Raw genomic sequence first — 15,789 nt, 5'->3', positions numbered from 1 at the left:
TTTTCCTTAACTTTTTTAATTTATCTTCTGCAAAAGGAACAAGGTAGTAAAGTGAACCCCCGTGTAGTTCCGTCACCCAGTTTTCACAATTGGCCTTATTAGCATTTTCTTTCTAGTCAGTGTTTGAAATACCATTGTTTCCCTTACAGCAGGGGGGTAGGACCACTTTCCTGTTCTGCAGGTGAGGAAAATGAGACTCTGATCACGGTGAAATCAGGGTCCAAACCCAGGTCTTCGACCAGATACCAGCCCCTTCACTCCACGAGTCTCCACGCCCCGGAGCGGGAGGGCACCGACGCAGGAGATCGCCAGTATGCCCCCGGGTCCCTGAGTCCAGTGAACCAGGCGAGCCTCTGCAGAGGGCTGGGGCCCTTGCTGGACTCCTTCCCCACTGAGCAAGTTGCAGATGGTAGAAAGGGGGCCTGGCAGCTCCAAACGGTGATGGTGTCCCCAGGTTTAGATGTCACTAGAGGACTTTACTAAGAAGGGTGGCAGGGGGCCAGCCCAGTGGCACAGTGGTTGAGTTCACATGCCCCACTTCGCTGGCCCCAGGGTTCACAGATTTGGATACCAGGCGCAGACCCAGCACCATTCATCAAGCCACGCTGTGGTGGCATCCCACATGAAACAGAGGAAGATGGGTACAGATGTTAGCTCAGCAACAGTCTTCCTCAGCATGCAGAGGAAGCTTGGCAACAGATGTTAGCTCAGGGCCAGTCTTACACACACACAAATAAAGAAGAGTGGCAGCATGGCTCAGTCAGTCCAGTAAACACAGTGTGTTGGTATGTGCTGTCTTCAGCAAATGCCAGCAGGCCCCAGGCTAAGCACTTGACCCTGACAGGAGTCAAAACATGACCACATTCCCTGCTGCATCAAGGTCCCTTTGGGAGAGCTCTAGATAGAAAGGTGTTTGGGTGCTGGACCTCTGTGACCTGAGGAGACAGCTGCAAAGGCCAGCTCAGAGCCTGTCCAGTCTTTGCCCCTCCCCAGCACGTTGTCCAGCCCCCCACTGGGCTGTTCCAGACCCCAGCTGCACAGCATGTGCCGCTGCAGGCTGCGCCTCACCCTCCTCCCCCCAGTTTCCTGTTGCAGGGGGACAGCTGGGGCTGGGGGCTTAGGGTCTGGCGTTGCTCGGTGATCTGCAGCCGATCTGGGAAGAATTTGAAACGAAATCCTCAGCTCTTTGGGAGCCTTTTATGAAATCATTGCAAGTTTATTAACAACAGCTGCGGCCACACAGGACCTGGATCCCTGCCCCAACCCCACCCCCAAAATCACAGGAGGGAAGCAGCAGTTGACTTGTAATTCCCAGTCATCTTTTTAAGGGGAGAAAAGTGAAATGAAGAAGAAAAGCCACGCATCCTCCCTCCGTGGTCACGGGAGGCTGGACAGCAGGCGAGCGGGTGGCCAGCCCTGGTGATGAGAAATGCTGAAGAAAACAGAGGCTCTGAAGGATGTTTAAAAGCTTCAGCAAGAACAGCCCTGGGCCAAGTGCTCAAAGGTCTATTTTAGGAACCTTCCGCCTATGGCTGGCGATGATTGTGAATATCTGATGGTGGAAACATTCTTTTTCCCCTTTAACCACTTGAAGTTTCTCTTCCTTCATTTTCTTCCGTCCAGACCCTGTTGCACAGGCAGAGCTGCAGGGCCTCGTTGTTGAGGGGCAAGTTGACGAGTGGGTTTTGTGGTTGTTTCTTCTTAATTCAAACCTCTCTGGTGACTTGTACCTCATTTCCTGCCGGCGACTCTTGTGCTGAGTGGGTTTTGGAGAGGCCGGGCCTGCCGTCGCCTCATGCTCCTGCTGCCTTACTCCCCACCCACCTCCATGTGAAGCCAGCATGTCAGAGTCTTCCGTCTTGGACCGGCACTTTCTGTATCCTGCTGAGCTCAGAGGAATTCAGGGAAAGGAAATAAAACCTTCTCCCTGTTAAGATGCAACCCGCTCAGTTGTTTATTTAAAGGACTCTTCCAGATCTCCTGGGCAGTGAGACTCCATGTCGCTTTCTGCTTTAAGCCTTTCTCCCCGACACTGCTGTCGGGGTGCGTCAGCCCACCGTGGGTGCTGCTCACGTTCCCTTCACGGTTCTCATTGCATCTAGTTGTGGTCTCTGGCTTCCACTCCCAGAGTGGCTGTGGGTAGCGATAGAAAGTGCTAGGTGGTTCACTTCTCTAGCGTGGTGTCTCGTTACACTCAGTCTTTTGAGTCCTGCCCATGCTGGGACATACTATGGTTGCTAACCAGTGTCCACTCCCTCCCATCTCAGCCTCGCCTTGCTTATAGGCACACTCTGTGGATCTCTTTGAAAGTTTTCACTGAGACTAGGAGAGGCCAAAAAGAGGGCAGAGAAGGGGACTCATCCAGGCCTACTCAGTCAGTCTTGAAGCCCTCACCACAGGCCAGGGAGAGGCGTGCCAGGGCCAGGGGCGCTGCATCTCACCCTTGATTGCCGTTCACGAGAGCCTGTTGGGGTGTCCAGTGTGGTGGGGAGAGAGAGAGCGGTCTGCTCCTCCCGCAGTTGCCCGCTGACCAAGGCAGGCAGAGTGTGAAGGGGAACTCGAGTCTCCGGCAGGTTCCATTTAGCCTCCAGCCCTAGTGAGGGCAGAGCAGTGGGGGGTGTCCTAGCAGCCCACTCTCGAGGCCTGTGGCTTCGACTGCCTGCAGAGCTGAGACCCACCCAGGCTCCCCTGGGGCCTGTAAGCCCAGACCTCCAGCCCCAGGGGCAGCTGGTCCCTGCCCTGGTCTGATTTCACGCCTCACCACTTGGGGACCCTCAGCATGTCACTGCCTCCTCAGAGCCTCAGTTTCCTCACGGATAGAATCCTGGCCAGGCCCCACCCCTATCCTCCAGGACTAGGAGAGACACTAGAGAGCGGGCGTGTGAGAGCCAGAGCAGTCCAGGGCCTGGCTGTGCAGAGCACGGTCTTCTAGAAGGAAACCTCTGATTTTTGGAAAGTGAGATATGGATGCAGAAACAACCAGTGGGAATTAGGCCAAAGTGTTCCTGGGAGTTATCTGCAGTGAGGAATTTACCGGTGACTTTTTTTAGTTTGTGTTCTGTTAACCTTTGTTTTTCCAACGTTGCTTTAACGTGTGTGAGAATCAAAACCCTGTTTTTTGTGGCAGAAGGAGAAAATTCCACAAGATCCCATGGTATACAAGTAACTTGGTGGTCTCATGAGGAAATGTGTCAGGCAAGAAACGTGGAAGTGTTCGTTTCCCCCCTCAAGGTGGGCCAATGACAGCAACCCAGTCAGGAGCGATAGAAGGCTCAGTTCCCGTGAGCCAGTGAGAGAGCCTAGCCTGCAGCTCAGGTTTCTGGCTCCAGAGGTGAGGTTTACGGGTGCCCTGAGCTCCCGGCCCCACTCTGGGTGAGAAGGACATGCTGGCTTCGTCTCCAGGGCCAAGTGCCAAGGAGGCCAGTCAGAGACCGTCGGATGGGTCATTTTAAAGGATGGCACGTGTACTGCTGGGTGAGCTGACCCCGGGAACATACTAATTCCCTAAAAATTTCCAGGGACGTGGCCCCCTTCTCTGCTGTATTTCTGTTCATGTCCTTGAGTGGAGGCGTTTTTTGTTTTGCGCTATCCTCTTCTCGTATTTAGTGGAGAAAGGAGATTTCAGAGTTCTGCCCATCCCTGAGAGAAGAAGCCCTCTTGTATTTCAAGGAGGGTAAGATGCACTCTTTCTGGAACAAAGCAGAGCCTAAAAATAGTCAGCTCTGACAGTGCTGAGGGCGGGATGGGGTGGGCACAGTTCCCAGGGCCCTCCAGTCCCAGCACTGCAGAAGCTCCGGTCCAGGACCTGCTGGGTTGTGTGGTTAAGAGCTCAGAGTGTGGGATTGCCTGCCTGGACTGAACCTCACTGTGCCTCGGTTTCCCGATTTGTAGCGTGAGGATGGATTGATCATCCCTAACTCGTGGAGTTGTTAGGGAGATGCAGTCTCCGTGAATCTTTAGAACAGCAGCTGGCACATAGGAAGGCCTCAGTAAATATTAAGCACCGTCACTATTGTCAGTGTGCTTGGTGCTTTATAAGAGAGACATCATTTGCCTCTCGCAATAAACCTGCTGTGGAAAGGAATGGGTTCCAGATTAGATCGTGGTGGGCAGAGGGGACCCCACTCCAAGGTCTGGGGAGCCCCAAAGCTGAGTTCTTCCCATCTCGCCAGCTGCCTGTCCGTTTCGAAGCCAAGCTGCTTTAACATAAAATTCGGCGTGTGCGTTCGCCGTGCTCGGGGCTGCTCCTGCGGGCTTGGGCTTCCTCTGCTGACTCAGCCCTGCACGGGCTGGAGGACAGTTCACTCTGATCCCGCCCACACACGCCGGCCCTCTCATCATCTGCTTTCCTCCTATTGTTTCCCATTTCCAGCAGCCTAGGTGTGTCCTAGATTTGCAGAATGGCAAGCCTTTTTCACAAGTGTCCTTATTCACCATGAATGATGATACTCGGGGTGCCCAGAATGTTTCCCGAGAGAGCGCACGTCCAGAAAGGCCTCAGTGGCCCCATCTGTCCCTCAGCCCAGACCCAGGAAGTGTTCTGGTGAGGGACCGGTCTTCATGTTTAATCTCAACACCAGCTCTAAACTTGCCTTCGCTTTTTTTTTTAACATTATTAATTTTTTAAATTGTGGCAAAATATATGTAAAATAAAATTTGCCATTTTTAAAGTGTACAATTCAGTCTGCCTTCCCTCTCAACTTGAAGAATTAAAAATGCTTAAGGGAAACTGCTTGTGAAAGGAACTTTCAGCCCAGATGAAGTAAGAATTCTTCCCCTTAGTGTCTAACGTATTTGGCTGACAAGTAAATTTTTCTTTAAAAAAATATTGAAAAGTATTTTAGTTCTTAGTTTCTAAACACAGTGTCCTGTGACTCCAAGCGGTTGGGGAAAGTTGAAGTCTGAAATGTCTAACCCATATTCTGGGTGTGACTGACAATTTATTCATTGTGGACGGTGACAGTCACTGCTCAGGATGGTTGAGTGCTGACATTTTCTGGTGAATACAGACTGTATTTAGACTCTCGGGGCGCTGCCTGCCTGGGGAAGGACAGGGCATAAGGACAAATGGTCTTGAGTCCACCTACCAAATCAGGAGAGATCCGAGCAATGGCAGGAAGGGAAGAGGCTCCAGGTGGCTCTCTTCAAAAGGTGACGGGCTCTGGGCTCCAAGTCTCCTCCTCCTCCAGGAAGAGCTCGCGGTGGCCCCCGGGCGCCTCTGCCGGCCGGGGCTGGACCTGGCCGCTGTGTCCTCGAAGCCGGCAGCTCTGTATCAGTAAGCCGAACCCACACTCGCCTCTGCAGGTGCCTCAGGCCCCCGGGGGGTTCTGCCATTGTGTTACTCAGTGACGAAGCTTGACCAGGAGCATTCGGATTTAGCCCAGGAAACTTAGCATTGGGGAATATCAGATAGATGCCCTGCATGCTCACACCCTCAGCAGTGCCATCAAGGACCTGGAATCTTCTGCCCAAAAGGGATACTTCTCTTCTCCCTCATTCTTCCTCTGTCCTCACGGAAAGGAGAAGGGTGGGTTAGCGATTAGTCTCTAACGCTGTGAAGTTACCCTTTAAGCCCATGTACAATTCCACAGTGGAATGCCGGCTCACACTGTGATCACAACACAGAAACGTAAGCTCCACACGGGGAGGGGGCAGGTGAGCCTTGCTCTTGGCTGTCGTCCCGCACAGGGCCTGAGCATCCTGCACCCTCGGCACATAGTCCCAAATGGAAGAACGTGCATGCCCTCCAGATTTCCACACCAGACAAACGGTGGAGACAGGGAACCTTCAAGGGACTTGTCCGTGCATTTTCTCCAGGAAAGCTGTTTGACACTGTAGAATGGTGTAAAGCATTTGCCTAGCCCACCGCCAGCTGGCCATAACTGAACACCTTAGTGTCTCTGCGACCTCAGTTTCTGTGCTGTCAGGAACTTGGAATGGGTGATTACTAAGGTACCCTCCTGTGCCATCAGAGGCTTTGAGTATCCTTCTGGAGACTGATGGGCATAACCGCATTTAGGCGATGCGGCAGGGACCGGGATGAGGCAGTGGTGCCGGTGGCGGTGGTGATATAGTGCTGATGGTCATAATGAATAAATAACCAGAGTCAGGAACCTGTCACTCGTACCACAAAGAAGCTACTGAGAGAAATGTTGGGGGCATCTACCAATCTGTACCACCTTTTCCGGAAACTTCTTTTCTTTCTAAAATCTTCATCCCTGCCATTGTTTACGACTCTCCTGCCTTTAATAATGAGTGCTTACTTTGTCCTTGACACACGTCTGCTCCTTCAGTCCTTACAACAACCCATTTTACATACAGGGGCCCAGGCGCAGACGTGCAGGAGCTTGCCCCTGTCACAGCGAGGCGGGTAGAGCCACTGCTCTCCCACTTTCCAGTTTTCTTAATCACTTTCTCTCTCTCTCTCTTTTTTTTAATCTTTCTTTCTAGGTCTGCCGCTGGCACCAAAATGAAGAGGTTTGCCAGCTCCTAATCTAGACACTTGGTCGAATTTGTCTTGACACTCACATGGGGACTTCAGACTGCCCACCAAACCCTTTTGAGTTACTGGGGCCCTTTGTGTTGATTGACTTAGTGATCACTCTGTAGAGTACTAAGTTTCCTTTTTGGGAGTTTTGCAGAGAGCCTAGATGACCATGTTTTGGGGTTTTTATAAGACTTTTTGTGCATAACCTGGGAGATGGACATTATGCCCACCAGGATTCCTCCTGGATGTGTGATTCTCTGAAGGGAACTTAACCTTTGTCCCTTCTCCTCTTCCCCTTGCCTTGCTCAGAACAGCTGGACAGGTGAGGCCGAAAAAGACTTGGGTGTATGATAAGAATTTCCAAATATCAGAGTTGGAAAGAAGCCTTGAGACCATTGAGTCCAGACCGTCATGTGGCATCTTGAGGCCTGGAGAATGTAAGCTCAAGTAATAAAGCCTCCTGCTGTTGCCAGGGAACCTACAGTTTCTGGGAACTCTGTCTTAAAATGTTTTAATCTTCCAAACTAAGGGAATATATTACATAGCTATTTATTTATTCCATCAATATGACCTTCAGTTTCATTGTTGATCAGAAGTTTAACCAGTAAACTTAGAACCGTGTCTAGTGCAGAACAGGTGTCTGATACACACTGATTGCGTGAAATTCATGGCTCTAGAATCCTTGAGAGTTCGTAACTGTGTGGTGAAATCATTAATTACTGTCTTGGCTTGATAATTAATAACATACTAACTAAATATGCAAACTGTCCGTCGCTCAGCTCCACGATGAGGCTGCCGCATTCTCCTCTGGTCCAAGGATTTCTGGGTATCCTTTCCAGCTCGTGTGCTCTTCTCCGTGGGCCTCCATTCACATCTCAGAAGTTCCATGGGTGTTATCAGCCAACCAGACCCTCAGATCAGCGTGAAAGACCGAGTTAGCGCTGATGTTGTTCCGGCCCGGAGCGCGCATCGGCTCTGATGCCTCGCCTGGGGCAACACTTGTTTCCAGCAGGCTTCTTGCAGCACTGAAACCTGCTCATGCCCTCCTGCCCCCCCATTCTTCCCAGCTTGACTGCTCTCAACTCCTGGAGAAGCAACTGGAAGACCCCAGAAAAGAGGCCAAGCCTGCCCATCACTCAGTTTGAATCCATGCAGTTGATGTGGTCAGGTGTTGGCTGCAGTGTCCCGCCCTGTTCACTGAGCCTCAGCCCTGCGGGGTAGCCCGTTAAGTCCCACGGCCCTCCACGGCTGTGCTGCCACATCAGCAGCCCTGGGCTGCGCAGCAAAGACGTGCACCGTCTTGGTGGCTTTCTTCAATCCACTGAGTGTCCTTTCAGTCCCCAGATACATTGGAAAGCCTCTTTGCAGGGCCGCTGAGGAGTGGCTCAAACTCCAGCACATTACCCCCACCACAGCGCCTGGGCAGGTGGAGTTGTGGGAACTGCATGTGGGGTGGACCTGGTCTGCTCACCCGGCGTGGCCCACAGACCTTCCCTGATGAAGCCCCATGTCTGCCTGCGTGCACAGTGCCTCTGGCTCCTGGCCCCAGGGGGAATCGTCCAAACTGGAGTTGCCAGTTACCATGGCCAGCCCACCAAGCGCTGAGTTTGGGAAGGGGAGACATCAAGGTCTGTAAACTTGGCCCTTCCCACTGTACCTGAGGCCTGACCCAGGCCACCTTTCTGCTCTGCAGCCCACCGGCCATCTAGGAGCTAAAGGCCAGTTTCAGGGCTCAGGCAGCCTGAGTGGGCGCTTGTCCAGCTCAGTTCAGGAAGTCAGCAAGACTCTGCTGGACTCTGCACATGGGCTGCTGTGCTCAGAGCTTGTAGACTCGCCATCTGAGACTCCTCAGGCCCTGCCCACCCCAGACTCACCGCCTTCCCACACCGTTGGGTCATCAGTCTGCCGCCTCCCAGCTGTGGAAGCTCTCCCTCTGCTTCCCCTACAGCTGAGGGAGCAAAGCAGGTTCCGGCCCCGCCCCCAGACAGCCACCTGCCATGCACACGCCCCGCTCCTCGGTCCCAGCCTCTCAGATGGGCTTCCTCATGGGAACACCATCCAGTGATGACGGAGGAAGATTCTCGGGGAACCAGGAATGAGTGGTGTGCTGACCAGCAGCAAGCCGGCCTCCCCTGTGTCCCAGTGGGGCCTCAGTGCCACATAGAGCTGGTTGAGAGCAAGCTTATCTTGTTTTTTTTCCAGGAAGATGATGAGAAGCTGATTGAGGAAATCCAGAAGGAGGCCGAAGAGGAACAGAAAAGAAAGAATGGAGGCAAGTTCTCCCCCAGCACAGGCCCCAGGCCCTCCATGTGCTCAGGGGAGAAGGGGACCCCACTACTGGCCCTCCCTGGGGCTCCTGCACTCCACCCAGCCAGGGACGACCCAGGGAGTGCTGTCCCCCACACTGCACCTGTGTGTCCAGCTGCCTGTGGGAAAGGCTGGGAAAGCTTAGATACAGTTTCGGCATCTCCTTGATGGTGAGGAAGTCCCAAGGGGTGGGTTTAAGCTTAGGAAGCAAGTAGAAGCCAAACCAGACTAATAAGACAATAGGCTGGGGCCGGCCCAGTGGTTAAGTGCACGCACTCCGCTTCAGCGGCACGGGGTTCACCAGTTTGGATCCTGGGTGCGGACCTACATACCGCTCATCAGGCCATGCTGTGGCGGCATCCCACACATAAAGTAGAGGAAGCTGGGCACGGATGTCAGCTCAAGGCCAGTCTTCCTCAAAGAAGAAAAATACATTAGGCCCACCCTGACCCTTCTGAGATTACAGGGGACAAAATGGAGTTTCTGTGAGTGGCCATCCAGGCCTGGCTCTAAAGGAAAGTTTCACAGAAGCTCCCCCTGTTCTGAGCTCGATAAATAACGCCGCCTTCCAAGGTGACCGCTGTCGAGTGTAACACTCATTCAGAAGTGTGATTTTGTCCTTGGTGATGGGGCGGGGCTGTTTCTGCATTTTCTCCTTTACTCGGCCTTATCGACAGGTAAGAACGATGCTGGAGGTCAGAGGTTCCTGGCCTCGCCTCATGCTCCGGGCTCTCGGCCCCCAGCTCAGGCAGGTGGGGCCAGGGTCAGGGTGTGCAGGCCTGGCCCCGAGCCCGATGCAGGCACAGTTGGTTTTAGCTGTTCCCCTACTAAATCCCGTCTCTGTTTCAGAGAACACCTTCAAACGCATCGGGCCTCCCTTGGAGAAGCCTCCAGAGAAAGTCCAGAGGATGGAAGCTCTGCCGAGGCCCGTCCCGCAGAACCTGCACCAGCCGCCCATCCCACACCCCTATGCCTTCGTGCACCCACCCTTCCCGCTACCGCCTGTCCGGCCTATGTTCAACAACTTCCCCCTCAACATGGGCCCCATCCCTGCGCCCTACGTGCCCCCTCTGCCCAACGTGCGCATCAACTACGACTTTGCCGCCGTCCACGTACCGCTGGAGCACAACCTGCCTATGCACTTCGGCCCGCAGCCGCGGCATCGCTTCTGATAGCTGGGGGCGCTGGCGCAGCCCTCAGCCTGTGCGGGCCGGGCTTTGTAGATGCCCTTCACCCCCGAGGCTGCTGGCCCTGCCCTGCCTTCAGAGCGCGGTGATGGACGTGGCCCTCAGGAGGACAGGCGGGCTTTCTTCCTGCTCCTTCCTGGGAAGGGCCACTGCCCCTTGAAGAGTGGCCAGCAGGCCAGTGCCCTCTGGGTGCCTGTACCAGGATTGGTCTGGCACTCACCGGGCCAGAGATAAGAAGGCAGCCAAACCCTCTTCCTGAAGAATTCTGCCATACTAGCAGCCAGTGCAGGGGGCCTGGCCACAAGGTGGCTCGTCTCTGCTATGTGGCTCATGTCCCTGCGGAGACCTCCCTCCTTCCCTCCCCTCCCACCGGCAGACGACAGAAGTCTCCCAGTTAAAACCCGCTGCCGGCCTTCCTCCCTGCAGCCCTCGGACCCCTAATAAAGCCGAAGTCCCCACGCGCTTCGGAAATTGGTGAGAGGTCTGAGCCCTGCAGAGCGGCCCCGGGGCTGCTGCCACCCGCCGCCCCTGAGGCCCACCAGAGGGAGGCGCGCCCTGCTGCTCCGAGCCAGTGCCGTGTCTGTAGTTGAGGGCTTTCGGGCCCTGTTGTCCCTCTCTGGGGGGCCAGCCCCTCAAAGGCTCAAGGTTGATCCATGCGAAGAGGTGACAGCCATGTCCATGGGCCTGGGAGCGTCGCTCAGGGTGGGAAGGCTGCAAGGCCGTGTCCCCCAAGTCCAGAACCCCAGGCCACCACCATGGTGACCGCTCAGGGGTCTCCTCTTCCCTCTTGGCCCACTCAGATGAGACCGCAGAGAGTTCTGTTTTTAGTTTATCTAAAACGTTTGCTGTTTACTCACTTCAAACTTACCAGTTTTCCATGGCCTACTAGAGTTTCTCTCTCTCAGTCTCTGGAAGGTCAAAGAAGTGTCTTACCCCATGCCGAGCAGCTGATGAGGGCAGGGTGGTCCTGAAACGGGCCAGACAAAAACTGCTTTTCCCGTGGCTCTGACTGGCCTGGGGGCTCCCGCAGGCAGCCGATTGTCGTGAGCCTTCTTTGCACCAACCAGCTGCTGACCAGCTTCTCCCCTGAGGTTTGGTGGAGGCAGTGGGTTCCCTAGGGGACCAGGGGGCGCAGATGGCGCTCAGCGGCACCCTCCCCCCCCGAGGAGCTGCACTGCCGGCTGTTCTGCAGGCCCGACGCTGCCCTGTCCTGCAGGCGACCCGCTCTGGGGCTGCCGGGGGCCCTGTGTGTCCCTCACCCTTGCCTGCCCGGCACCAGCGGGCTTTGGAGCTGCGCCTGAGGCCTCGCCCTGGCCCTAGCCCGCCGCTCTGTGCTCCTCACGCTCCAGCCCGCGCGCAGAGCCCAGTCTGACACCGGTCGCCAACACTGTCCTGCCCTCCCGCAGCAGGAGGCCTGCCCCTCCAGGCTGCCCACTGCTGTGGGGACCTCACCCTGGCACCAAGCATCACCACGCATGGTCGCCCGCTGCCATCAGCTGCTTAGATGTATTTTGAGGATGGAAATGGGAAAATCTAAACTGCCCATTCTTGCTCCCTTCATTCTGAGTGAGGTCCTTGCAGGCAGGTTGTCATCTGGGCACATCGTGGGGCCCCCGGGAGAGGCCAGCACCAAATGTCCCTGCCGGGAGCCTCTCCCTGTTGGGCTGCCGGGTCCTCACTGCTGGCCTCTACAGCAGTCTTGGGGTTACCCTGCAGGGCACAGTGACAGGATTTCTTTACCTTAAAAGCATGTTCCCTGCTTCCCCAAGAGAGGGTCTCTGAGAGCAGCAAACCACTAGCAGTTGTCCCACCAGAGGGAGAAGGTGACCCCAGGTGCTGCCCACCTGCCCCAGGGCACATGGGACCCTCCTTGACCTCCTGAGCCAATTCATCATCCACCCAAGGAAGCAGGTTCCGCCTCTGCCCTGTGGCCAGGGTCTGCGGCTCCACCAAGGGCCTGGGGCAGCTGCAAGGACAGACCCTGAGGGGGCGGCGTGCCCGCACCGAGTCCCCTAGGGCCCAGCTTTCAAAGGTCCCCCGGCATGGTAGGGAGGAGACCAGAGTGATGGTTCCCCTGAATGCCCGAGCGAGGACTTGTCCTCTGGGGCGAGTTCTGGCTGTTTCTAGCCCCACACAGCTGCTGGGGAGCCACTCTGGCCTTTTTGAACCAGGGGCCTGATTTCTAAGGTTGCCCCTGAGCCGGACTGCAGGGTGGCTCACAGGTCTGTCATGGAAGGTTATTGCCGCGAGTTCTGCCCCTAGCGCCAGTCCCTGTGCATCTGTGAGATGACCCTCCAGGCACCGCAGTGACCCTGAGGTGGGACCCGGACTGCGGGCTACTGGAGAAGCTGTCTGTGCCAGTGACGCTCATGGAGGTCTGCCCCTGTCTGGGGGGCGCACAGGCGTCCAGGGGCAGCCTAGCCCCTCCCCTTCCCAGGGCCGCAGCGCTTGCTCCCCCACCCCAAGCGAGAGGCTGCGCCCCGACGGTCTCGTTCTACTTGCCTTAAAACTGGAGAGAGGAATCTAGTATTTGCACTTAGAAAGAGATTTAAAAACTTTAAAAAATGCATGACGTGTCGCTTTGTATAAAATAGCAAAATGATTAGTTTATTAAGTTTTTTTCTTTAGCTTCTGTTAGTAAAAATACAGAAAATAATTCCGTTTAAACTACTGTGTGTAAAAAGCCTGTATCATATGTAAGTGGGACTTTTTGTAAATAAATGTTGGTGCGCTCTGCTCCCTCTGATTGCATTTGTCCACGCGGCCCGATCAGGCAGGCCCTGCCGTGCACACATGCGCACACCCCACCATGAAGTTACAGGGGCCGCGCAGACAGGGCCCGGCAGCTTCCTGGGGAGCAAGTAGATGGTCGTGACACCATTCCCGGAGCTGCGGGTGGCTGCTGCAGGAGACCTGCAGGGTTTGACGCCCACGGAGCACACCCGAGGGCCTGGCCCTGCAGAGGAGCAGGAATTCCCCGCCGCTCCCTGACCGCAGCATGGACAGGTGATCCCTGTGCTGACCGTGCTTGGGAGGCTGCTGAGGGCCGGGTCAGGCACAAAGGGTTTGGTTTCTGTTTTTTCCCTGGCACAGAATCCCCTTCAGGAAAGTGCAGTCAGCCCCTCTTTGGCCACCAGCTCAGCCCTGGGGAGCAGGCTGCAGAAGCGGCCCGGCCAAAGTTTGGGAGGAACAAGAGAAACCTGGTCCTCCAGGAAGGGACAAAGGCCCGAGAACAGGAAGTGCCGAGCCAGGCAGCCACAGTCTTGGGCCCCGGCCCTACCTGCTGGGAGGCCTGCGGCTGCCCCTCCTTCAGGCACAGCCTCTTCCCTGCTGAGTCCCTGGAGCCAACTGCCCAAGCAGGGACCTGCGTGTGGCAAGCGAGCAGGAATCGGCCCCAAGGCCTGGAGAGCACCTGGGCACGGGCGGACCACAGCACACTCAGGCTCAAGCCCAGCTGAAAATGTTAATGAAACACGGGGCTGTTCTCACCTGACGTTTGCAAGTTTCTATTGAACGATACCTTTTTGTGTGTGTGTGTGTCTGAGAAAAGTATGGGAATAAATACAAGGTGAAAGTTACGCTCATCCCAGCTCCTCGCCAATTCAGTGTGTGGTTTTGATTTATTGGCGCCATCTAGTCCTTGCTCCTGCATGTGTTCCGTATTTTACATATTTGCAGCAGTCCCACAGACCCTTTTACAGGCTCAGTAAGTAGATGAGCAGTGGCTGTTTTCCCCATCTGTGGCCATCTTTGTTCCACCCTCCAGGTGATCAGAGTCCTCCTGCCTTTCCCCACGCGCCTGCCAGCACATTTCAACACGCACGCCCGCGTATCCGGGCTCTGGGACATTTGCTCTTAAGAGAAGCCGTTTCCTGCCTTTCCTGCAGCTGCTGTCCTCCTTTCACAGCTAGGGAGGGTCCCCCAGGTCTGCGGATCTGCATACTGGCGCCAACTCCTTTCCATGCCTTCCGTGACCCTTGTTTGTATAGATTTACCCATTATTCAACCATTCCCCTCTTAAGGAAAATGTGGATGCTTCCGATGCTTTGCCACCTCCCACAGCAGCTCAGTGAACGCTCCCTTTGATGTTGCAATAGATGTGCTTCCCCTGGTGGAGCTGCCGAGTCAAAGGACGGGGGTGGAGGCAGCGTTTCGATGGCCGTTGCCGAATTGCTCCCTGCAAAGCCCTGTCAATGTCCAGACTTTAGTTTTTCCATCCTTAGAAACTATCTGTATATATATCCATTTGCCAATTATAAATGTTTTAAATAGAAAAATTTGGAAAACACAGGAAAGTATAAAGAAAAGGTAGAAATGTTTTATTACCCAAAGGTCACCACTCGTAACATTTTGATGTATTTCCTGCCACTATGGTTTTCTTCTACGATATATATAATGTGTGAACCAGAGTGCGGGCGTCCCTCCAGTCTTGAGCATCAGCAAGGCATCCTGACCAGGTGCTTCCGAGACGTGACTGTGAACGAGCTCCTTCTAGAACCCCTGGGAGCCTCCCCTCTCTTTGGACATCTTGGAGTCCCTTTTCTGAAGGCTGCTGCACAGCGACCCCGCCCAGCCCGCTGGCCCTTGGTTCCTGTGACCCCTCGGGGGAAGCGGTCACATCCCGGCTGAAATCCCAATCAGTGTCTTCCCTCTGGGTCAGGATTAACTTGGAGCACCAGTTCCTCTCGCTGCTCCTCTTCCTTCACCAGCACGTTTTTGGCGAAGACAGCCCAGAACTGATCACTGGCTCGGCTTTGCAGTAGAAGGTGCCGGTGAAAACCCTCGGGAGAGGGGCGTAGGGCGAGCACAGGCTGCCGTGAGGGTCACCTCTGCCTGGTCCCCGGCCAGCCTTTTCCATAAGCGGGAGAGAGCCCAGCCACAGGCCGCCACAGGCCATCCCAGGCCGTCACGCGTTCAGAACCCACCCAGTGGCCTCTGCAGGCATGGGGATCCCAGCCCTGCCACCTCTGAACGAAGTGGCCCGGCGAGTCACTTTAGCCTGCTGCTCGTCCCAACAGGTCGTGAGAAGCAGACGAAATGCGGGCTTGGCCTGAAGCCAGCACGGTGAGGGCAGAGCAAGGCGCAAGGGCGGGCCGTTTGAGTCCCCTCTCACGACCCTGAGAAGCCTCTCCCAGGTGCGCCCCAGGTCAGGCCCGTTTGGATCCACAAGTGTGTTGCTCCTCCCCACACTACAAGGTAACTCCTTGGGGACAAAGTGCTTGTCCTCTTTACCGGACAAGTCCCATCCACCGGCCCCACATCTCAGATAGGCATCAACCCCCATATGGGGGTCACAGGGCACTGAGTCCGTGCCCCTGCCCCGCACATAGTGCATGTCCATCCACACCTGGGCACGTGCTGCTGCACAGGGCAGGCCTGGGCTGGCCGAGGAGGGCGCCACTGAGCCGGGCAGGCCCGGGGCTGCCAGGTTCCCCAGCAGGGGCGACAAGAAACACGCAACTAAAACACTAGGCAGGTGGGAACGGGGGGCGGCCACTAAGGGGACAGTGGGGCAGCCCAGGGGTCTGGGGAGGCAGCACGGAGGGGGTGCCTGGAGTTGAGGCCGTGGGGAAGAGCCCCACCTTGTCCTCACGGTCTGGAGTGTGTCCAGATCCAGGTTCCAGGGCCTGAGGCTCTGGTGGTTCCTGGCATCTGCATTTTCAACCAGCCCCACTGCTTGGGCCTCGGCAGAGTCCCAGGGAGGAGGTTTGGGAGGGGACGGGGGACCTGGGAGGAGGCTGCTGTCTGGCGTCCAGGTGGGAGCGGGCCAGGCGGGAGCTCATCTTGGAGGGGTTCAGGAGGCAGTCC

The 15,789-nt window shown here is 55.7% G+C and overlaps 1 protein-coding gene across 2 annotated transcripts in view; it reads left to right on the top strand.

Moving 5' to 3' along the window:
- The window catches only part of RNF216 (ring finger protein 216), a 153,020-nt gene extending 140,300 nt beyond the window's left edge, over positions 1-12,720 (top strand). For both annotated transcript variants that reach the window (XM_070567366.1, XM_070567365.1), the window contains exons 16-17: positions 8,690-8,759; positions 9,644-12,720. In XM_070567366.1, the coding sequence (XP_070423467.1) occupies positions 8,690-8,759; positions 9,644-9,966 (393 nt within the window). In that variant the 3' untranslated portion in view covers positions 9,967-12,720. The remainder of the gene's footprint in view (positions 1-8,689; positions 8,760-9,643) is intronic.
- Positions 12,721-15,789: the final 3,069 nt, after the last annotated feature.

This window comes from Equus przewalskii, chromosome 12, assembly GCF_037783145.1.
Source record: "Equus przewalskii isolate Varuska chromosome 12, EquPr2, whole genome shotgun sequence".
NCBI lineage: Eukaryota > Metazoa > Chordata > Mammalia > Perissodactyla > Equidae > Equus > Equus przewalskii.
This window is presented reverse-complemented; position numbering and strand designations above follow the sequence as displayed.